At 41.5% G+C, this 24140-nt stretch overlaps 1 protein-coding gene and 1 long non-coding RNA gene across 2 annotated transcripts; one reads left to right on the top strand and one right to left on the bottom strand.

Moving 5' to 3' along the window:
- The first annotated feature begins 202 nt into the window (after nucleotides 1-202).
- Nucleotides 203-11655, top strand: LOC308189926. Its single transcript, XR_013946734.1, has 3 exons — nucleotides 203-3684; nucleotides 4178-4246; nucleotides 5588-11655. It is a non-coding gene; the product is annotated as an uncharacterized lncRNA (long non-coding RNA).
- CYB5A (cytochrome b5 type A) lies at nucleotides 10679-24008 on the bottom strand. Its single transcript, XM_080580587.1, has 5 exons — nucleotides 23752-24008; nucleotides 16358-16486; nucleotides 14446-14475; nucleotides 12608-12642; nucleotides 10679-11821 (listed from the first exon to the last, which is right to left on the bottom strand). The coding sequence occupies exons 1-5, from the start codon at nucleotides 23893-23895 to the stop codon at nucleotides 11743-11745; spliced, it is 417 nt and encodes a 138-aa protein (XP_080436713.1). The 5' UTR covers nucleotides 23896-24008; the 3' UTR covers nucleotides 10679-11742.
- Between the last annotated feature and the right edge of the window lie 132 nt (nucleotides 24009-24140).

Raw genomic sequence — 24140 nt, 5'->3', positions numbered from 1 at the left:
TTTCATCTCCCTTTGAGGCCACCATGAGCTGGTGGCTCCAGGCCCAGGACAGCCTGAGGACTCGGGGCTTCCCCCATGGGCCTCAGGCTGAGGCAAAGGCCTGGCTTCAGGCAGGGTCCCCAGCACCACGGGCGGTCCCTGCACTACTGCCAAGGATGGGGCTGTGAGTGATGGCACAGGGCCAAAACCCACAGGGGCTGAGAAGACAATGTTGGTCAACCCACAGGCTGACCTGCACTGGTCTCTGGAGAAGCCTGAGCTTGCTTCCTCACAGGTGTCCCCACCAGCACCCCCACGGGGCATGGTCACGGTGGGTCACAGGCTCATCCCTAGAGAAAGGAAGAGGCCCAGAATGAATTTTAGGGCATGTACATGTGGGGCCATGGCTCAAGGTAAGGTTTCAGACCTGCCAAACCCAAAGCAAGAAGGTGACTGAGCTGGCAAGGGCTTGCCAGGCTGAACCAAGTGCTTCTGTCCTTGTGCAACACCACTGCATATCATCATTTCAGTCTACACAGTATGCCCAGGATAGGATTAGGTTTGGGGTAACTTTTCACGATGGCGTGAGTACCCGTGTTCAAAAAATGCATGGTCTGGGGCACTCCGTGGGCTACGTCCCCGTGAAGATGATATGGCTGTTGCAGGTTACTGGGCACAGGCTCCATGTTGACTTTGCAGAGCCTCAGCTCTGTGGTTTTTCAGGCTTGCTTTGCCTGACTTTGCCTAGACCTGCCTGGAGCTTTCCTTTTATTACTTTTATTTGCTGCTGTAACAGCAATTTTTTCTAAGGAGCGGGTAGCTACGCCTAACTTGCTTTGTTTACCTTCACATGACATAACCATAGCTTTTATAGAGAGAGCAGTAGCATGCAGCTTCTCTGTCTGTGTAGGATGAAATATTTATGACCTTAGCGTAATGATGCAATGCAGAGAAACATAGGCCTGGTGAGAGAGCAGGGGCCTGGGGAGAGCCCGCAAGGCACAGTACAGGGGAGCACAGGACAGGAGACAGGGCATGGGCTAGTGCTGAGGGCTGCAGGACCACAGCCAACATAGCAGCAGTCAGCTAGCAAAACATAGCCCTTGCAGCTCAACAAGACCTGTTATCAGTAACAAAAAGAATAAAGAAGAAGCATCTAACATAGATAAAATGCACCATATATAGTAAATTCAGTTGTAACAGAATTGCAGACCTGTGAGGAAAGCGCAAGTAGCGTTAAGAAACATGAAAATCACCCTCAGAGGATCCTACAGAAAGAGGAAGAAACCAGAAGCAACTGTACTCCTCCCAGCAAGGAACTTGGGATGCTGACACCTTGCCATCCCCACTCTTCCCAGACTGGAGCCATTGACCCAGAGGAGCAGTGGAAGGGTGAGCAGGACACCAGAGCAAAGGGATAGTTCCTAGACACTGCATGCATAACAATTTTAACTGTATTGTTCTTATTGAGGCTTTTCCCATATATAGCTATATTCCTATTTTTTTCATCCTTCCTTTTTTTTTTGTTTAAAAAAAAAAATCTGCATAACTCCTCCTTCTGCCAAAACTTAATTTATGCTAACAAAAAATCTCAGCTTTCCCTGCCCTCCCCCTGTAACGGGATTTTGAGTGTGACAGGGCTTGCACAAGCGTGGACACACTTAAGCAAAGGATGAAATGGGAGAGAGGCTGCATGAGGGGAGCTCAAATCAATTCACTGTCCCCAGGGCAGCCTCACTTTTCCCTGGGGCTCCTGCTCTCTGGTGTCTCTCGGCTTGGCTTAGGCCTTAAGGCATGCAGTGGTTTGAATGCTTTCCCTTGCAGTTGGACACTGGACCATGACAATGGCTCTCAGGCAACAGAAATAGTTAATTAAGCAGTGAGCCTCCGAGTGGAGCTGTCATGCAACAGGGTCAATTTAACTCTTTTGCCTTGGACTCTTGTCCCAGGACCACTGCCTCCACGCAGTCCAGAAGGACAGCCGAAGTTCAAGTAAACAAGAGGTTATTGGATGGCTCAGGCAAGAGGAGGAACGATAAAGTAAACTGCTCGGATAACCACGTACAGATTGATTGGTGGTACTATTGTAGGGCAATGGTAGAGGTTGAAAGGTTCATTCAAGTTTTGCAGTGACAGAGGAAGAAAAAAAATCAAGAACAAAGCCTTATACCCACTTATACGAAAAATCATTCCACACAGACTCTGAAAAACTATACTGAATAGGTAAGGGAAAAAAAGATTTTTATCACACACACACCCTCCACACAGCTTTTAAAAAGGATCAAAACCAAATGTTTAGAAAACCTTGTTTACTTAAAACAATACTTTCCTGTTTATACACTTCATATTTACAAATAGCTTACTAAGACCAAGAAAGATTTTGACCTGTAGTTACCCTGAAAAAAAAAACAACCACTATATCCAAAGTTTTTTTCCTCCCTAACTTCTTTCAGGTTTGGATGTTTTAGTAAATGGTAATTTTTTCAGGAAAAATAAAGACACCATTGCACTCGTTCAAGATATCAGCTTCATTATGTCTCTCCAGTTAAGCCCACATCCTGGCGTAACTATATTCCTCATTACTGTAGAAAACATTTTTTTTTTTTTTGTTATTCAGCTTCAGAGGATCACAGCAAACACTGTCCCCTTAGTCAACTTCATAAAGACACATGTCTAAGGTCACTGGAGTTTTTTTCATGAACATGCCCTTGCGTGACACAGCTGATCCCAACACACCATCAAAAGAAACTCTCATAACCTATACAGAAGCACGTGCTCTGAGAGATTAGCAGTTTTCAGGGGTGCCTATGAAAGCAGTCTTGCAAATAAACACATATTTACAGAAACGATAGAAACACAATAAACAGCCCTGAAACTTCACCTTCATAACCCAACTCCTCTACAGCTGGACATTTGTTTAAAAATCTTCAGCTGTAGTTAATTACACACTTGGCCACAGAGTGAGTCAGCAATTGCCTTGAGCTAACACGCCACTGGCAAGCATTCACTCAATGCACATAAACACAAAATCTCCTTTTCTGAAGTGGGTGTGCAGTACTTCTTCCTCCTCTGAACCTTGAATGCTTTAAAAAAACAACAACAAAAAACCACTAGCAACTGGGGAATCGTGTAAAAACTCCACTAGGAACAGACCAAGCCCCCCTCTAGGACTCAGAGCCAAGCCATTTCAGTAAGGCCAGAGTGTGTTAGTTTAAACTTACAGTCAAGAAATACTTGGCCCCAAAATTTTTTAGAGGTATTGAGTTTTCATCGGCCTCTGCCTAAAGTTGAACTAAAGGTGTAGTAAATCTGAGGGAGCAGGGCTGCGTGCAGTACCTATGCTGATCCCCAGCCACCCCTAGCTGTGGCATGCTCTGTCTGCATCACCCATGGGTGGGTGAGCTTTGAAGGAAGAAAACATAGCAGCAGAGCTGACAAAAGCCAGGTAACCCCACACAGCACATATTTCTGTAATTTTATCTTGATGAAGAAAAAAAATAAATAGATCACCTCAACCTCTTAGAAAACCTTTTGTTCCTTGCTGGTTGTGTTGTCTGACAACAGAGCAGCTCTGTGGGCTGAGACCTTGGCTGGGCTGAATGCTATGCTTTTGCGTGGCTACAAAATCCAGACACAGGTTTTGCCCCACCGAAGAAGATATTAAGAACTTGAGAGAAAAGGCAGAAGAGAGGTATTCATTCTTAGGTAAAAATCTGAACAGAAATTTTCAAAAAGAAATTTTTTTCACTGCTACTTTCTCATGGGTGAGCAGACAAGCTCGAGAATTGTTTTTTTATGAGAGCTTTCCCTGTTTCAATTATTAACATACATCTATATATGTGCAGCTAGGTAAACAATTAGGAGGATTATGTGGGTCCTTTCAACAGCACAGGTCAATAGTCCAATTCGTTTTTTTGCATTAAGCAACCTTAAGACCTTTCTACCTTAGTTCAGTAAATCTGTTTACTTTGCTCAAGCATTTCTAATAAATACTGCATCTCCTTCATGACTGTGCCTCTGGGGCGCAGCTGCCTCTGCGCTGTGTTGCAAGAGGCGTGCTAATCTCGCACTTACTTCCATTATTCTTTTCTATTGCCAATACTTTAATGACTTCTGATGAGTCCCTTACACTAACTCTATTTTACTATGACACAATCTCTAAGCTGCTTGGTGACATGGTATTGTACAATATTTTTAGAAACTGGAGGAACGTCTGGATGTCAGCATCAGTATTTGGAGTACTAGTCTGAAAAATACCATATAACATGTAAGCGAACTTTTCAGTTGCCTTTCAGAGTAGATATCTGAACTTGTCAAGTCCCTGAATGTACCCTGTGAAGTTTTTATTATCAGGGCAGAGATATGAAATGCCCGCACCCTAGTTTGGACATGTTGGTTGTAATAGTAAGACTCAAACTACTTCATGAAATGGAGAAATCAGGAGGAAGATGATAGCCAGGGTATACAGGATATCTTTGGTTAATGTCTTTGCCACTTGAAAGCCAGTAAAACTTTTGATAACGTTTTCTGTTTACATTGCTTATATTGCAACACACTGATTAAGATAATCCCTATATTGTTATAGGAGAGAAATTCTGTCATGTGCTGAGTGGCTACTGAATAGATTTGGAATCTACATACGGCTGATCTATGAAACAAATCGCTAAATAATATGCTTGCCTAAGCAGACATGTTTCTGGAATAAGGCTATCCTTATTCCAGAACGTTGTGGCATGGCAGTAATTTATTGCATCGACTGTGTTGACCCATCTAAAATAGACACCGTTGTCTCAGTTTAAAGAATATTTAAATTTTTAAATTAAAAACAAACAAACAAACAGAGTTTTATTATGTAGCAACCAAATTTCTTTGACAATCCTGTTTTCTTCATGACATTCCTGGACACTGGTCTCCCAAAGTAACCAGGCCAGGACATGATCAGAGAATACTGGAACTCATAACATTTATATGACACTTTAAAATTTTTGAAGTCCTTTTCTATTGTATTAATAAATCTAACATGAAAACAAATTTAACCTTCTTTTAACAGCATTGTATGAGTGGATTCAAAATTAGATTATTAAGGAAGTTTTACCCCAGGGACAGAATGACAGGAATACAGTATGCCAGGAGAAATGCTGTGCCAAGTGACATGCATACTCCCTGTGTTTACTTTAAAATAACACTCCGAAGCAGAGCACGCACCCGCAGTTCGTCACAACACTCACACTGCTTGGTCACTCATTTTGTTCTCAATTTCAAGACAAAGTCTGTAGTCTTAATCAATTCCACACTTTAGATTTTTATTGCTCTGGTAGTTTACAAAACAAAAAAAGTCTAACACTGACATGTAGAAATTTCTATTTAAAAGGGAATTTAGACTCATCAGCTTGCCTGCTGGCCCCATTACTGACACCCTTTCTAGCAGTGTTATTAGAGCTGTTCAGCTCCAAGCAGGATCACAGGGTTTTTGTATTCAGTGTTTTATGCCAAAGCATAGTCCTTGCAATGATGAGTTTAAAATATGTGTATTTTTAGAGGACAAAAGTAATGCAGTTTGGTGATTTGTTATTAGTGCTAACCCTATGAGTGTGTGTTTTAAATTCAGATTAGCAGTTGGAAGTAAGAAGGTCATCTATTTTTAAGGGGTTCATAATGAGCTCGTGCTGATTCGAAGAACGAACTGAAACGTCCCCACTTGGAAGCCTGCAACAAGCCTGGAGCTGCATTCCTGTGCCTCGTGCAACCCAGCAAGTCACACCTACGGGAACGGTGCAGGAACATCCACGCTCACACTAAACTAGGTCAGAGTTTGCTCAAGCTGTAACACTTTGTCCAAGAACCAGGGTAAATATTCAGGTAGTTTGTCTGTTCCAGTGAGAGAAAAAACAATGCTGGATTCACGGCAGAGAGAAGAGAGTAAGATACTCTGCAGCTTAGCAGTTAGAGCTCAGAAAGAAAATCCTGGTAGGTCGTCCTTGCTTCAAAGTCTGTTTCCATTTTCTCCAGTGACTGTTGTCTCACCTACTGACACTTATTTGCCAACACCAACTTAGTGTATGAAAAAGTATAGTTAGTTGTGAAGAGTCTGATCCTGTTGATGTGCTTGTTATCCGTGGTCTGAGACACCAGCCTCCCATCGGACCTCGAGGCAGCCAAGCCTTATTGGTCAGACTTGTGCATCTACTAGATGTTGAGCTTCTCAAGCATAAGATCATACATCCCTCAGCGAAGGTGGAGTAAATTATCTTGCATATTCAGCTAAGACTAAGAGCAGCCCACCCCCAGGTGCTGCCAAGAAGCTAGTTAGCTTTAAATCTACACACCCTAGCTCGTTTTCTAGTAATTTGTTCATCCATATCCTCAGGTCTGACAGCAGATCTCACCAAGACAACATAATAACTGTACATAATAAGCTGTATTACTCAAGTATTTTTGTTACTTCATTAGGGTCAAAAAGAATCACCTAAAGATAAAACAAGATTTTTCCCATTCTAAACCCATAAGCTGTGACTGCTCAAATACCATATTCCTTTTATTATTCATGAAGCGCTTGTACTCCTTAGACCCGTGCAGAGACTGTTACTCACTGCAGCCCTACTCTGAAAATAGAGCCAAATAAACACAGGTTGGGAATCCATTCAGTTTACAAATGAAAGGCCAGTTTTGCTTGCTTCCAGTTACCAGCCCACCAACCTGTGGGTTTCTATGTTGTAAGCTAAGCTCTTTTTTCATGTCCACCCTCAGCACCTACATAGAAATCATACCTATCATGCCCTTAAGGACATTCCTGCAAGCCTTGTTAATATATGATGAGTGATGCTAAAAGCATCAACTGGCCTCAGAAATCTGACAGCTGAATATGACAGGAGAATGATCCTTCCCTATTTTCAAAATGTCATTAAGGAAAATACTCCGCTTTCTTGGCTTACCGTTTTCCATTCTAACTACCTCCTCCTAGTCCTCAAAGCAGTTTCCAAAATATATTCTATTTAAAGTCAATTATTTACCCACAGCTGATGGATAGTAACCTCGTAATTTCAAACAATACGAGGCCACATTTATCCAGGACCTAAGCGGGTGGAATTCCAGAGCTCCTGTGGAGCACTCTTACCCTGTAATGGGATCGGTTGTTCAGCTTTATTCAAGGACCAGAGTCTACAGAAAAAGGAGAGATTTCCGCAATAACTATGCTACTGGATACTGTTCATAGACACTGGGAATCCACAGGATTTTTGCGGTATTCCACCCAGGAATACCAAAACCCTTTCCTACGGTTTTCTTGTGCCTAACTCCTCTTGCCTGACAGCGCTACTTTTCTCTCAGTGAACAGAATCAACTGCTCTTGGCATTATGTGGGATACCTTATTGCTCTCTACAGCTACCTGACAGGAAGCTGTGGGGAGCTGGGGGTCGGCCTCTTCTCATGGGTAACTAGTGATAGGACTAGAGGGAATGGCCTCAAGTTGTGCCAGGGGAGGTTCAGGTTGGAAATGAGGAGACATTTCTTCTCAGAAAGAGCAGTCAGGCACTGGGACGGGTTGCCCAGGGAGGTGGTGGAGTCACCGTCCCTGGGGGTGTTCAAGGAAAGGTTGGACCTGGCACGTAGGGACATGGTTTAGTGGGTGATATTGGTAGTAGGGTGATGGTTGGACCAGATGATCTCGGAGGTCTCTTCCAACCTTAATGATTCTCTGATTCTATAAGTTATACTACACAGGACAGAAGTCAAAATCTATTCCTTATACATGAGACTCTACAGTGCAATCTAATCTATTCTGAGCTCTGTTAGCAGCCACCAAGAGCGACCAGTAGCTGCATTGTGTGTCCCCAGTTTTAGAAAGTTGGCAAAGAAAATTTCAAGAATTGTTTTATGCACACTCTGGCATGTAAGAAGATCAAGAACAAGTCTAACTACTTTACAGAAAGAAGAGAAAATCCAGCATTAATCCTCTACCAAGATGCAATGTGCCAGTATTTCTCATCAATTCGTGCGCTTGTTTGACCTCCTACTTATAAGCCAAGTCGTTCACTAAGTGAGCTATTTCAATACATAATGAATTCACCATGAGAATGAATGTAATGTAACATAAAAGGAAAGCTAAATCAGGAAAGTAGAACTCAAATTTGCAATCAGTTACTAACTTCACACCAGATCTGGTCAGTCATTAGAGCTAAGGAGACAGTATAGCTTCCTCCCCCTCCTTGTTTCTTCTGTACTATTTCTGAAATCCTTTTCTGTGTTCAGCTCATTCATTCTGACTGAGTTTAAGATGATAATTTTCACCGCCAGCCTTGCAAAAAACATTGCAACAGTTTTGTCAACACAACCATGAAATTCATAAGCACCCATTTACCCTTAGGAGTCAAACATTCAGGAAACAAAACCAACAGTGACTTCCTTTTTTCTTTTTTTGCCTCTGCAGAGAGATGTACTGAGTTACAGACTTGTGATCAGGCTCCATTTTCTAGTTTTACTCCCTGGCCAGTCCCTCTCTGGCATTCTGGAAACCCCTGACTGCAGCACAGTGCTGGATGCAAGAGAAAGGCATTAGACCGCTGTGCCAAAGCCAGTGAGCAAAAGAGACAGCATTTTCTTTTCCCCATCTTAGCAGATGAAACAAATGAACGAGTGTACTGGCTTTACTCTGCACAAACCAAGAGGAAGACGATATTGTCTCCACTGAAGGGAGCCCACTTGCCACTCTGCACTCTTTTGAACAAGAGAGGATAGTCAAATTAAGGTCAAAACCGCAGGGCCCAAAGAAATTACTTCAGGATACAAAGGCAGTATAAATAGTGCTGTTGTAGAAGTAAGCAACATAGGAAGACATCTGGTTTAAAGCATCGACCACCAAAACCAGCTTCTCCAAACAAAAATTAGCATGAAAGGAAATTGCCAGATCATTAGAGCAACTAACTTGGATGGGATTTTGGGACTAAGGGCTTTGTTCTGAGAATAAATCAGTCTCTGCTCATTCTTTTCTTTTTGCTGTCACACCATGAAAACATTGACTCTCCTTAATTCACTTGACTGGTTTTTTTTTGTGTTTTTTTTTTTTTAATAGCACAGTAATTCCTCACCACACCCATCTTTCTTCTTCCTCTCTTATTAGCAATTAAAAGCTGAAGTCTCATAAAAATTCCTCTATGACCCCTTATGGAATGCAGGTCTAGCCTTACCATAATAAAAAAAGCAATTTAATACTTTTTTTTTTTTATCATTTCACATTTAAAAACCTGCGACAGTAATGCTCACCTCTCAGGAACAGCTTACACCAGCACCCATGGAAGGGAATACAAACAGACCAACTATAGGGAACAAGCTGCATGCATCTACAGTAGCTTTTTAACATGCATCAGTTTCTAAGTATCCCCTATTGTCTCCACTCATGGCATTTTTGGTTCACATTGTGGACATTCTCTGAGCGTGCCAGCTAGACTGCTTTGAGATGGAACTGAGCTTGAAAAGATACTCCAGGGGATTGCATGATGTGATCCAGCCCCCAGTAAGCACCCAGAATATTGGGACACGAACAGAGCTATACCATATTAAAGTTCCCAAAGCATGCATAACACAGAGAGAAAAAAAAAAACAACCCACATCTCTCACAACAAGTATGTTGCTTTTTGCTTTATGGATGCACTTTGACTGCATTACCCTATCTGTTGATGTGAACATAATTATCCCATTCTGAAATTCTTGCAAAATTATTTGAAAGGTTAAGCTTTTTTTTTTTTTTTTTTTATCTTTTTGGTTTTTGTCTTGCCCAGACATGTGAACTTAAATGTTATTTTAAAAACTAACAGAAACTTCAGTATTTCAAACTTGGTTTACAAGTCTAAATATCAACTTGGAGTTAATACATCCTTTTAAAAAGTCATCTGTAACAAGTGGATAAAGCCTGAACTTTTAGCTCAGCCACACCACATCCGGAAGAAAAGTTAGGGCAAGAACAGGACAGAGTAAGAAATTAGCGCTGGACAGAATCCCAACTACTGTCATTTATACTGCAAGTTCAATTTCTAAAGCAAAGAAGGTGATGGGGTGTACTCTAAGCATACATCCCTGTATCTCTGTATCAAGACCGACAGAAGAGAACAAAGTTGTAAGATACTACATGCCTTCACCACTGAAGCTGTGCGAGATGTTTACTGCAAGAACCCGAGTTTTATTAGATCCTTGGCTGCTTTAACAGTAAAGGAATTACCACTTCAGGAATCCCACAACAAAGAATACTTAAAAGACTAACACATTGCCTGGTGCATATGTAGGAATCTGCTTATTGTCTGAAGTCACAAAACTTCCCTTCCCCCCTTCTCCCTACTAAAATATGTATATATTAAAAAGCTGTTGTTTACAGCGTACCATTTTTCAGTTTGGTTTGGCTTGATGCAGGGCTTACACTGAATGCACCTTCCCCAGTGCTGCCAAGGGTCAGTGCTGACGTTACAAGTCCTGGCCACTGTCAGGCAGGCAAAGCTTACAGGGCCAAACCACTGCTAACGGTGGCTACTCGGTGCTGAGTGCTCCACAGTACGCCGTCCCACCTCTCAAATATAACTTCCCTGCATAAGGGAAGCATCCAGCTTTCACTGTGAAACAGGTTCATCTGAAAAGTGTCCCAATATGCAAGAGGATCCCTTCTGAGGCCTTTAATAAAACGCTGAAATTAAAAGTATTTGAGCCAGGCAAGAGTAAGCAATTAAACTTTTATTCATGATCATTTACATATGCCTCAAAACATTCACCACAAAATGCAGACTTTCAGTTATCTTGTATTTAGCATAGAAAATGGTCATCTCTGTAGTAAAGCACCAAGGAACACACACCAGAACAGTCAGAAACAGATTCCACGTATCAGTTTTTTCCCTTCACAATGTACCACGACAAAGTTGGAGATTACATAAAAGTCTAAAAGTTCCAGAACAAATTCTAGAGTCACCTGAGTGGTTGGCAGGAACAGTATTACTTAGTAGCAGTTACATTACCTGTAGTGGAATTACACGCAGCACTTATTTTCTGCCTTTGTATTTTGCTCAGAAGAGTTACTTTTCACAGAACTGAGACAAACATTATTGGGCCAAACACTGGGTTTCATATTTGGCCTGAATTTTCCAATGGCAACCAAACAGAACAGTTTGCGGGTAGGAGTACCTACAACAACTGTAAGAGCAGATGTCAAGAGGGAAGGAAAGAATCACCTAATTATAGCCTATCATCTCATTACATACGGCCCAACCACTTACAGGCCCTTACATACTCACTACTCTACTCAGCTTTTTCCCCAGTATGCTTATTTTAATTAGCATTTCAAATTTACTTCTTAGAAGACAACATGATTTTTGAATTAAGTGGCGTACATGGACAAATACATGTACAAAGTTTTGGTAGTAATTTAAAGCTGTAAAATTGATATGCAAAGAAAGTCCTACAGACCCCATCACAGGTTAAAAAGAAATAACCAGAATCAGGGTGTTACATATAAAGCTACTTTAACAAAGAAACTAATACAGTTATCAAATAATTCATTAGAGAATAAATTGTTATACAAAAAGAAATGCTGCCTTTTTATCACTTCAGTACAGCAAATAAGAAGGCAACATTAAGAAAAGTGCACAGCAGAGAAGAACTGTTCAGCTTTCTGAAAAAGTTGAATTTTTCTTCAGACACCAGGCTTTCGTCAGGAAACTTCTTGGGCTAGGATTACTTATATTCTCTCCCCGATCAGTCTCTTCTTGCATTAGTTCTTGGTAAGGCGCCTACTCTGACATGTAGGAACGATACATCAGGGCCACGATAATTGCTGCTATTGCCGGGATCACCCAGTTGGACCATGAACTAGAAAGAAGTTTTTGAAACAGCAGTTTAAGAAGTGACAACCACCAAGTTAAAAAAGTCGCTGGTTAAAGAAAGTCCTTCCCTCCCAACATATACTTCAAGGTTAGGGCAAGAGCAGAACACCTGGACTGGCCCAGTAATGCTCTAGCCAAGCAAAAAACCTTGTCCTGTTCAGACTTTGTACTAGAGCTTACAAGTTTGTTTACTAGAAGAGTTAAGACTCTAGACATGCTTAAAGTCATGGCATGCTGCCCAGAATATCATTCATTCAAAAGCCATATAAGACATAATATATGACACTTTCAAGTACCCAAACTCCCCACTCAAAAGAGTATGGAATGGTGCTCTGAGGTTTCAGCAACAGGCAGCAGGACATAACTTTACAAAGTTATTCAGGCAATTTCAAACATACTCTCCACATCACCCCATTCTGACAGATTTTTCCTTTAATTGTAGCAAATTTTAAAAGTGAGCGAATCCATGTCAGAAGTAGTCAGCAATGGAAGCAAGTGTCTTCTATTTCCTTGCTAGCCTCCAGAAATGAAGGCCTGTACAGCATAAACAATTTGATAGAGACTGGTACGCATCAGTGTGGGAAAAAATTTAGATATTAACATGCTTGTAAAATGGTACATAGATGCCAAACTGGACTTTACACAGAACAGAGATGTCAAAGGATTTAGCGTGCACATTTATGTTTCTGTAGATAAATGCTATTCAGCTTTCTGAGTGTCAGAAACATCATCATGAGGAGCTTCAGGTTTGATACCAGATATCATACTGTACCTGGAATTAGACTGCACAGTGGTAATAAGAGGTTCCTGGAAAGCAAAACAAAAAGATATTTACATCAGTCAGACATCCTTCGCCATACTTAATTGCCCTTCAATTTCTCAAAAATTAAGGGAAACTAATTTTGAAAACAACTTTGTGCATTGCCTTTGGAAAACATTTTATTGGATTTGCTGTAACAGAACTGTTGTATAAGCCAGATAGCAGCAGTTTCTGCAGTCAACACTGCATCGAAAGCAATTTCACAAAACAAGAAAGTTCACTGCAAGTTTTCCATGAAGTTAACGTCAACCTCAGGTTACAGTCTGAAAAGTTATAGTTGCCTAAAAGACAAAGATCCATTGCTTGTCTAAAATCTAATCAAAGAGACTCCAAATGAATACAAGAGAATTTCTTACACAGAAGCAAGGTGCTGATTTACATGCACACAAGGCTTATTAAACTCAGCTTGTTAGCGTGGTGTTTCAGATTGCTTAAGAACTGCTGTCAAATTATTACAGCTTTTGATACTGACTTGTATTTCTTGTTCAGCTTCCATAGAAAAAGAACCACTACAAGACCAAATCCTAGGTGGGTATTTATGCAGTTTATAAGAGGACTTAATCATTTGAGTATTACTAACTGCACGTGGCCTAATTGCATTTAAAAGATCCAAGCATTAACAAAAATGTACTTTAATAGTACAAGATCCATCACTGAAAAATGAACTGACTGAGCTATAAATATTCTGATACCAAGGCAAAGAGTGAAAAAGATCCCTCACAGGGATCCTGTGTAGGTTTAAACAGGCTACTTTTTCAAAAGCCCAAATTATCATAGGCTGATGCACAACAAATTATATTTTAAAGTAATACAGCTCAGTAATTACATCCATATTGTTTTTTGTGAACATCTCCACGAAGAACTAACCCCAAAGCCAAACCATGTGGAGCAGCTCTTGCCCACACCATTAAGGCTAGCACCTTCTACAACAGATTTGCCACATTCAGGGCCAGGGAATGGTTCCCCCCAACACTAAGGCAGCAGGAAGAATGCAAACCAAAATACCAAAATATTATTAAAATATTAATAAAGTCACCAAAAATACGTTTTTCAAACATCATGACACAGGAAATTGTGTGCTCATGGTGCTTTAAACTGTGCAAAGATGAAAATGACGTTTGTAAGCACAAGGCCTGCTGAAGGCTCCTAGAGGGCCAGCGCATAGGTTTGTCACACATCCAGAGGGCAGTTCTAAGTGAAACTGTCTTATCAGCTATGCCCACACGTCCTGTTAGAGCAAAGTGTTCTGTCTTTCCAGAAAGAAGCTGGAAAACACTCATTACTGTAAATAACCATGACCACCAGCACTAAAACAAGGGAACAAGCCAAACAGGAGCGTAGTAAGATGTCATTTAGATCTCTCTTAACTCCAACTGACTGTACTTGGGCCAAACTACAATCCTAAGTACTTCAATTTACTAAGTTTCTGTGAGTTTACTGTAGTCAAGAGATAGTATTACTACAACTTGCACTAGGCAATCTGTTTCTCAGTTGCACTTACGGTTGCTGCTCGTACAGCTTAAGTGTAAATTATTCTGAATTTCAAAAGAAGTCTGAATGACAGATCTTTTTCTTGGTGGGAAGAAGCTCTGAATTCCAGTCACCACTCGATTTGTTAATTTTATTAGTACACTAGTTCAATTAGTTATGATGCCAGATCAATGAGCTTAAGAGATTTATTATCTGAAACACTACACTTATTTTTGCATCTGAGTATACCGTTTACTCAGAGATACACCATCCACAATGCCCAAAAGAAATAATGTGACATTTCAAGAAACAACACTTACTGTTGGTTTCTGAAGCTTCGCTCTATCATCCTGCGTGAGAATAAGGAGAGAAAAAAAAACACATTTAGATAAACACCCAAAACATGAAAAAAGTCACAAAGAATCATCCAATTCAGTTCACAGTTCTATTCTGTTAGTGTACACCTATTCTTCCCTAAGAAACAGACTTACAAAAGAGGTATCAGTAGATGTTGTTCAACTACCATAAACAAGATCACCTCCTTGAATAATACTTCCCAAGATACAATGAAGTGAAACTTGAGTCTTAAACATTTTTTTTGTGCACGTTTTTGCATTTCTTTTGTCTCTCAACAGTACATGTTTCCTTAGCTTACACATGGATTACAGTAATACTAGCTTACTTCTACCTAGTCTGCTCATATTTATCAAGCAAAATTATCTAACTAGCTTTGGGACGTTTGTATTGGATGTTAGGCCAAATTCTATGGATGTCTCAGAAACCCATGAAGCTTTACTTGAGACAGTCACATTCATTTCAAAAGAAACAGTGTACCTTCTTGACAGTGTTTTATTTATCACAACTATCAAACTACGTGTTTCATATTCAGTGAAAACGGGCATTTATCAAACAAGGATGAACTGGACTGGTGGCAGGTTATGAACAATTTTACTGTTATCAGTTGCTGCCTGAAAGAGATGACAAGTCTGGGGCATTACAAGTATGCACCAGACCCGAACTACTTCGTACTAGGAAAGGCTACACTAGCAATATTCATCGGGAAAGGACCTAAGACAGGAAGAGGATCAGGACTCTTACTCTTAAAATGTAATTCTCAAGACAGTGATATTCACCTGAAATGACAGACAAAACAGAAAAGACAGACAGCTGAGGACAAGAGAAGAGGCAGGAATGGGCAGGTAGAGTCTCTGCACACTAGCTGCCTGGGTCTTCCAACAAGTAGATTTCAACTACCACCACGTAGGAGAGCTTAGAAGAGGCAGCCATGGCAACTACAGCAGCTCTGTACCTAGAAATATACCCTCCAAAGACTGAGGAAGCAAACAGGTGCTTGGTAAAAGTACAGGAGATATGGAGATTACAGAAAAAAAGGAAGTGACAGATGGAACTGTCAGTGACAGTGGGAACAAATCATAAACCTGACAACTAGGTAACATCAATACAGCACAAAATGAGGGCAGCCAAAGACAGGGATGATATACAAAGCATCAAACTAGATTATGTTTGCATTTTCCTATCTGAACACCAGGAAGCACTTTTTTACTGTGGAGGGTGACGGAGCACTGGCACAGGCTGCCCAGAGAGGCTGCAGAATCTCCTCCTTGGAGATCTCCAAGAGCCACCGGAATGTGACCCTGAGCAGCCTGCTCTGGGTGTCCCTGCTGGAGCAGGGGGTTGGAGTGGGTGACCTCAAGATGGTCCCTTCTAACATTATTCATTCTACAATTCTGCAGCAGCAATCTTCCAAATATACGCGCAAAGATCCAGATTGTGCTTGCAGATCAAAATGGAAGCCTGGCACATATGTGTACAATGATGAAAGCAGGGAAGTTGCTGAGTAATCACTTCACATGTTGACTTAAGAAGAGGTCTAGACATTCCAACATTCCACCGTCAGGAATTATAGTCTTATTATAAAGCTCACAGGGTACAACAGGAACAGCACATTTCCACATTCAGTTTACTCAAGAACTAAGCTGTAAAATATTTTTAAGAAGCAAAGTTTTAGACATGACCATCCTCACATTATACTAGTCAGATCACTTTGCACTGGTGCAACCGTCTTCAGAGTAAGTCTATCCACAAACATCTGCAGAGCTGGCATCCAACCCAAACAGCAGCTCTCTTTATCTTGATGACAATTGTCAGATAAATAACTAGACACAAAGACACTATAGTAGACATTACGTACTGGTACACTTGCATACTCACCGGATGTAGCTCCCCAACAATAAATGATTCTGACAGCGTCCTTGCATCTGTGGAGTGGCCAACGTCTTCAAAGTTCTCAGTAGCATCTCCCCCAGCTTGTTCCCTGAGGACCTCTTCACCACCTGGGTGCTGCAATTTTAAATCAATGCAAATTTGATATTAAAAACCATTCCACATTCTGAAAATGGAAGTTCATTTCCATATTTTTAAAAAAGAGTCCTTGCAAAAAAGAGTCCCTAGACCTGTTAAAGCAAATGTAAGCCCCTCTAAATAACTAGAGAGCTTTGTGCAATCTCAGAAGCCAAAACCAAAGAAGCTAGGTCTCTACTCCAGTGACAGATCAGTAATAGGTGCTACCCCAGCAGCAGCTAAGGATGGATTTAAAATATTACTGGTATCAGTGTTTTAGCAGCCAAACTGTTATCTAAAGTTACACAGTGCTCATATTTCAACAGGAAACATTTTTATCTAAACAGTGCTTTATACAGCAGAAGGATAAAAGCCAAAAGGTGTAAGTTGCAGAAAGGAACGTTCCAGGTAGGTATAACAAAAAAAGATATTCACAACAAAGGTAATCAAGCAAGTTGTGCATGTTCCCTGGCCAATCCCCATCCTTTCAGCCTGCCTAGCCAAGGCCCTGAGGAACCTGACCTAGTTAATCATAGCTCAAGCTTGGGGCAGGACCAGATAACCTCCAGGAATCCTTTCCAGAAGAAATTATTGCATGATTATCTAGTAAGCCAGCTACTTTGGAGCTGCTTAAGCACCACTGAAAGCTCATGCAAGACACCAGAATAGCATTTTTGTTTTAGCAGACCACAGAATCCCCAAACCACACTGCTGGTAAAACCACTGAGATGGAGAGAAGTCACTCCCCCATACCTCTTGATGCCTCAACCCACCACCATTCCCTTAACCAAATACCTGCTATCCGTTGACTTTTATTCTTCCCCAGGATACACTTTTGGGATTGCAAGCAGTTCCACATTTCTGTCCATTAAATAACTCCATATATATATAGCAAGTTACAGTGTATCTTCTGGTTACTTGAGGTTGACAAAACTCACTGCAGTTACTCTGTTGTTAGGTAACTAAGGTACCAAAAAATTCACCACTCAACTTGTAGGTGGAAAGCTATGAAACTGTTCTATACAAACAGGAGTTGTTAGATGAGCAATTTGAGACTATATAAGTACTGCCTTGGATTAAGGCAACCATATAATAAATTCTAACGCCTCACAAGGGACATGGAAAATTAAGTCTCCAAAGCCTTATTTCATTTTTAACACTCCTCACTGCAGAATCTAAAGTGATGAAAGTAGGCAAAACTTCTGTTAGAGTTAGGCTTAGAATCAACTGAACAGAAAAGCCACATTTACAAAGGAGATAAAAGAAATGGCATAAACATTTCTACCAGGCTAAGGAATTCAAGTTCGCATTTAATTCAGATCTACCATATTAACCTCCTACCAATCCTTTTCTTCTAAGGGGGAAAAAAAAAGAAGTAAGGTTTGTTCATATAGATTAGGAAGACAGTATAATTACCAGTTTCCAGCTGTGCCGGAACTCCAAAACTTGAGTTAATGTTTGCAAAGGCACAAGTTTATTATTAAAGACTGAGAAAGTTGCTTAAAAAAAAAAAAGGCCAAAACATCACAGCTAGAAGCACAAGAGATGCCTACCATGACTAAGCAAAACCAAGATTAAGCAATTGATACAGAGATTAGGCATAGAAGCTGGGCAAAAAAAAAAAAAGAGTGCATGTAGAGTAAAGATTACGCAAACAGGCCTACAAACATGGCACGCTCATCAAATCCTGCCCTTGAATCCGTTCTGATAAGTATTAGGGAAAGGACTAGAGAGAAGTTGAGAGATCATTCAAGTTCAGTGCCTTGAAATCCAGAGTACGCTTAAGAAGCTGAACTTGGATCTAACAGGCTCTCCCAGATACTATCGTAACTAAGTCTTCATAAAATTCACTCCATGGTTTTAATACCATGCTAAAGTACTGTGCACCCCAAAATAAACCTTTCTCAGAGGAATGAGTCATGCTATATAAACTGTGAAATGCCACATTAAAAGTATTATGAAATATATGTGAAATCTTGAGCAGAAGGCAGAACTCCTCGGAAAAAAACATGCTTATCTAACAAGACAACAACAACCAGCAAAAGGAACAAACGTCCGACTACCCATAAAGCACTATCAGCGTGCACGTTCACATTTGTACGTTGTGGTGAACCTGAGCCCTGCTCCAACAAGTCGATACAACATCGATTACTGCAGCAAGCTGTCAGACAAGAGGGTCCCTAGCAGTACAACTGCATCTACGTTAAAGCCATTTCACTGGGTACTTTAACAGACTACCTGCAGGCTGCTGACCACAGCATGGCCATCCACTACATTCCCAAATCCTTCCCATGTGCTGCTACAAAGCAACCAAGTAGCTACAGGAGCAGCCTCACTGAGGCACTCCAACTTTTCTCTGAAGGTTTTGTTTTCAGTCTGACCAGCAGCTGATCCCTCCAATGCCACAGTTTTGCAGAGAGCGTCACCACAGAGGAAGTATGGCAATGACCAACTCATCACACGTGTCAGCTGAAGGGGTGAAACCCGCCCTGACCTCTGCCACCATAACTGGACAGATGTTACTTTTCCCCTTGCATCAGCAAGACTACAGCAAAGATAAATGCACAGTGTTTCCAACTTAAGCCAACTAGCAGAAGGTAATCCTAAAAACCTACTAGACATACTTAAAAGTATTTTGAAACTTCACACTTTTTGATAGCATCTGCTTTAAAAATGCAAACTTACAACCTCTGTGCAAACAACCAGCATGCAAAACATGCAATTAGTGAAAAGACCTGGCCTTCCCCAATGAAAGGGAGTAACTGAAAAGCCTTACAAATGCCAAGAAATTAGTTTTGTATCAAAAGCTTGGCATTTTCTGTAGTTCAATGAGTCTCTCAAAGGTTGTCTACACAAGGCCTTTGTTTACACTTTGTATGACAAAGCTTGCTACCAGAATTTCCATTTTCATAAAAAGCCTCTTGCTAGGCTCTGGAACTGGAAGCCCAGACTGCACCAATTATGACTCCTAAACTGAAATCCTGTGATATAAATAAGTATTTTTGCAGGCAGAATTGTGGTTCAAGGGAAATGAAAAAGCTTTTGCTAGCCTAGTTCATTCCTAGGACAATCCCAATACAGCATATTTAAGTTACATGTGGAACAGAAGTCTGTACAAAGCTAGCAAAAGTACCTAGCATGGGCTAATTCCTAACAGCAGCACGTTAAGAAGATTTAGATGAAGCAACTAAGCAGTTAAATTCGCTGTTATCATCTGGGTCAAGAGTCTAATTACTTCATCCTGAACACCTATCAGATCTCCCTCTTGCTACAGTCATGCAACTTTCTCAGTGTCATAGTTCAAGACTATTAAAGTATAACTACCTGGATTCACAACTCTTATCACCCCTTCCCCCCCAAACTGGGGGAATCAAGTCTTTTGGGTCCAATTCAAGTCCCAGGCGAGATAACTGAAAGCCTCCACCAGTGGCAGCCTTAGGAATTCAAGTTTTGCACTCTACTAGAAGCAGAAAGGTGCAGAGACAGAACTAGAGGTGCTCTATCAATTTTAGCTTTATTGTATAAAAAAGACTAATGCTTGCTTTAAGGGCACTTCCATGTAGTCCTCCAAAATATTTCTGTAAGCTATTCAAGTTACAGGACAGAAATTTTGCACTTATAAAATTTAAGGAGCAGAGGAGAGTACTTCTCTTTATGAGTCTGCAGTTTTGAAAACCATCATTAGGGTTTTAGATGAAGTGCCCAATAGCTGAGTGCCCGTTTTCCCACTTAAAAAACAATTACAGCTCGCAGTGTGCGTTTTGCAAAGAACACTTAGAACTGCTATTTTTCAGAGCACTTTCAAGTCCTCCTTCAAGTTTCACCACAGCTTTAGGAAGTGATAGCACCAGTTTTTATCCTTAGACTGCAAGGTTCTGCAGTAAAAACTCACACAGTATTTTGTCAGACTTAAGAACGTGCCGCTACTGGCACCCTTTGATGTAAACTGTTCATTAACTTATACCACTCCTCCCCAGCATCACATGAACGTAATCCATCTCCACATGGTGGAGAGACCATTTTTCACTGTGATGCAGTAAGACAGTATTAGTTTTTCCGCACTTTATTCGACCAGCATTCCAGAAGACGTTTTTTGAGAGCTGTCCATTCTGTTTAGAAACAGTGCTATATAAGCACAAGCTTTCAGATTATGAAAAAAAATACATTGGCCATGCACATTTTCACTATATAAACTGTATATCCAAGTTTTGAGACCACCAAAAGGACTATATTAGATGAATATTAAATATGTATCTAGTTTGTTTCCAGAACACAGCATTTCTCTGAGGCTGAGGTGTTCCTGTTCATGTTGGTTTCTCTGCCTCTCTTTAGGAATTCACTTAAGATCCCAGCAAAGCAATTGGGAAGACTCTCACCACAACAGGAAGCCAAGATCAGGGCACTGATCATTTCATTCCTGTTTTAAATAGGCCCAACTACTCATTTAGCTCCTGAGATCAATGTCAGTCAGTCAGTCCTGAACAGTGGAATTCCTTTCTTAAACTACAGAAAAACACTATCAGGCAATACCACCATACTTACTCCATTACTTGACATTTCTTATTACACATGTATGGAATTATCTCCAATACAGACAGATACAGCCATAAGATCCTGCTGTCAGTATGCATTCACTTCGAACAGCTGTTTTTCCTTAAAGGATGTATGACCTGAAACTATGAAGAGGTTTCTCAAGTTTTCTGTAATACAGGTCCAACAGCTTTTGAATGAAAAATATGATACACGAGTTCCCAGTCCCAAGAATACTCTTTCATGTCAAGAGCATTCAGATAGCGCACCCTAAAAGCTAAGGTCTCTGGATTTCCTGCCTTAAGGGATAAACGTGGATAATCAAAGAACACTCAGAGATACATACTTGTGTTATAGGTTGAGAGATCCTACATTTGGAGATAAAAAACAGTTGCTGGAGTCTTCATCTCCAGTAATCTCTAAGATAAAGTGCCAAAGTACATAATCCTTTTCTTCTCCAGCACTTCATCCCTATTTCAAAGTATCTTTTTAAGCCTTGGCCTTAGAAAACCAAGCCAATGTGGTCACCCTGTGTGATGTCTCCACACAGCCTTACCACTCCCAATGCGCATGCACTGCTCCCAGTCCACTTACTAATTTCAATCAAGTGTTGACAAAGGCTGATAGCTCCCCCCCACACCCAAAAAAAAAAAAAAAAAGAGTTCCCCTAAACATCTGCAAGCTTTATGCAGAGACAGCAGCTGTACAGAGAAAATACAGCCTTTAAGTACTGTAATGAAGTGAAAAGCAACAGCATACATTCAATTATTAAGCAAGAAAACACCCAGTGTATCTGTAACAGTGAGCTACTGTAAAGTTTCCAACTTCATAAGCAGAAAGAAAATAATTCCAAAGGTTAATGCAATAGTTGGAGAGATTTTTTTGTTGAATTAAGAAATGGAACTGGTAAACTCAGCTTCTGTTCACAGTTCTTCACTCTCCAGTAAACTGACACTCTTAGATATTTCCTAGTAGGGAAGAGGATTGAATCGATGCTTTAACAGTGCTCTCTGGAAGACTATTAGGCTTATTTTAATAGCCTATAATTAATTCTTGAAATATTTTAAGCTTTTCTACTTCCTGCAAGAAAACCAATAGGTAAAGCTGAATTTGACTAGTAATGCTATAGAAACTGCTCATGTAATCCCTGCTTCCCTGAGAAGTGTTTATCATAGTCCAGAATGCACTAGCAAGTGGCTCGCTTCAATTTCTCCTTATCTGTCATGTGTAAATCCCTCAAAGTGCCTGACAGACCAGAATGAATTAGTACATCACTTTATAAGTTAACCACTTATCAAAAGCATTCAAAAAAGGCAAAAACCAAAGTACCCTATGAAATGTTTTAATCCAAGGGTTCCACCCTCAAAAAAAAAAAAATCAATACAATGAACACTAGGATATTCAAGAATTTTCCTTGGGAGTGCAGCCGCACTTAGATAGCCATTTTCAACAAAGCAATCTTATCTCACTCCTTTATTATCTTAGCATATCATCCAGGAAGTTCAGCTCCAAAGCCAGCCGTATCACAGCAAAAACTGTTTAGTGTGAGGCTAAAGCCTGAGCCAGTATACCACGGCACATCAGACATCCTACAGCTGTCCAAGAAAAAAACTACTTAACTGCTTACAAACTGAATTCTTTTGGTTTGATAGTGAATTTGCCAAGTTCTCCTGAGGGCTGAAATCAAGTCTATCTTGCAAAACTTGAAACTAATACTTATCAATTTCATCACGTGTTCCGAACGACGAAAGGGACTGTCAGCTTGACTGTGCAGCTACTTAAATCATAAGCTCACTAGTTCTTGGAATTTTTGTCAAACTTTTTCTATTTTGTTTCTCTTTTAAATCTGGAAGACCTCACAGAACTGTGTACCAACCAAAACCAATCCAGTCTTCAAGAACAGCGCTCAGTTTCAGAGGCTCCACGAAAAACTGTTCTTCCCCAAGGCTTCTAGAGTTAAATCAGCCTTGCCTGTGTAACTAAACATTTCCATACCTAGGTAATGCACCAGACCAGGGCTATGGCTAGATGAAAACCAATTCAGAAAGAATTGGTAGATCTGGCTCACAACCCAACTGCGCCGGCACACAGCCTAAGCGTCGGCAAACTCCTATTTGCAGAATACCCCACTTTAAAGCTCAAGTGTCTAGAATCATGAAAACCAAGACAGGACCACTCCACAGCAGAGGCTCACATAGTGCCGTGTCACTACAAGTTAATAATGTAAGACTGCAAGAACTCTTTTAAATCGGGTGCCAGATCTTTGCAGAGTGGGAAGAAGGGACTGAGAGAAAAGCGTCAAAACATCACGGATAAATCCTAGCCACGCTTAATTGTGAAATCAGTTTAATCACTAGTTACGTTTGTAAGCGTACACAGAAGAACATTTCGGTTGTTTCGGTCCAGTAACTACAGCGCTTCTTCATTAACCCTGACCACCAATGATTACACGAACCGGCCACCATCAGGCGAGCGGGAACGCCAACTGTTAGCGAGGACAGACAAAACCAGAGGGGCCCAAGTTTACCTCAGAAAGCTGGAACTCGCGCGGCTGGGCTCTGCCCGGGACCTGCGTACGGGGGCAGGAACAAGAGCACGAAACCTCGGGGGGAACTCAGGGGAAGGCAGCGAGAAAAGCCAAGGAGGAGGAGGAAAGGGGAGGCGGCAGCCGCGCTACCGGACGGCTCCCGGTCACCCCAACGGTCGCCCCCAGCGGCCGTTTAACGTTCGCCCACCTCGTCGAGGAACTTGGTGACGTCGTAGATGCGGTGGTGCAGGATGATCCAGGTGCTCTGGCTGGTGTTGTGCCGCTGCACCTCCTCCAGCCGGTAGTAGCGGCCCCGCCACGCCTCGCCGCCAGCCTCCCCCGAGCCACCCATGGCCGGCCGCTGCTGCCCAGGCTCGGCGCCGCGCACACGGCCCCCGCGGCTGCCCGCAGCACGCCTAGAGCCCGGCCGCCGGGCCTCCCACCGCCCCGCCCGCCTGGCCCGCTCATTGGCGGAGAGGCACGCCTATCAAGCGAGGCGGCGGGATGCCGCGCGGGGGTTGGAGGACGCCGCGGGGAGGGGCGGGGCTTAGCGAGGTGGCGGCGGCGGTGTTCACAGGGTCCTCCTACCCCGGCCCC

This window comes from Anser brachyrhynchus (genome assembly GCF_964034855.1).
Source record: "Anser brachyrhynchus genome assembly, chromosome: 2".
NCBI lineage: Eukaryota > Metazoa > Chordata > Aves > Anseriformes > Anatidae > Anser > Anser brachyrhynchus.
Note: the sequence above shows the minus strand (reverse complement) of the source record. Positions and strands in the feature narration are given on the sequence as shown.

Bases quoted from the DNA above. Each gene is read 5' to 3' on its own strand.
- CYB5A (XM_080580587.1), bottom strand. From the start codon at position 23,895: ATGGGTGGCTCGGGGGAGGCTGGCGGCGAGGCGTGGCGGGGCCGCTAC. The intron at 16,487-23,751 runs GTGGGCGAACGT...TTAAAATTGCAG, and splicing joins TCACCAAGTTCCTCGACGAG to CACCCAGGTGGTGAAGAGGT. The intron at 11,822-12,607 runs GTACAGTATGAT...ACTTCTTTCTAG, and splicing joins ACTGTGCAGTCTAATTCCAG to TTCATGGTCCAACTGGGTGA.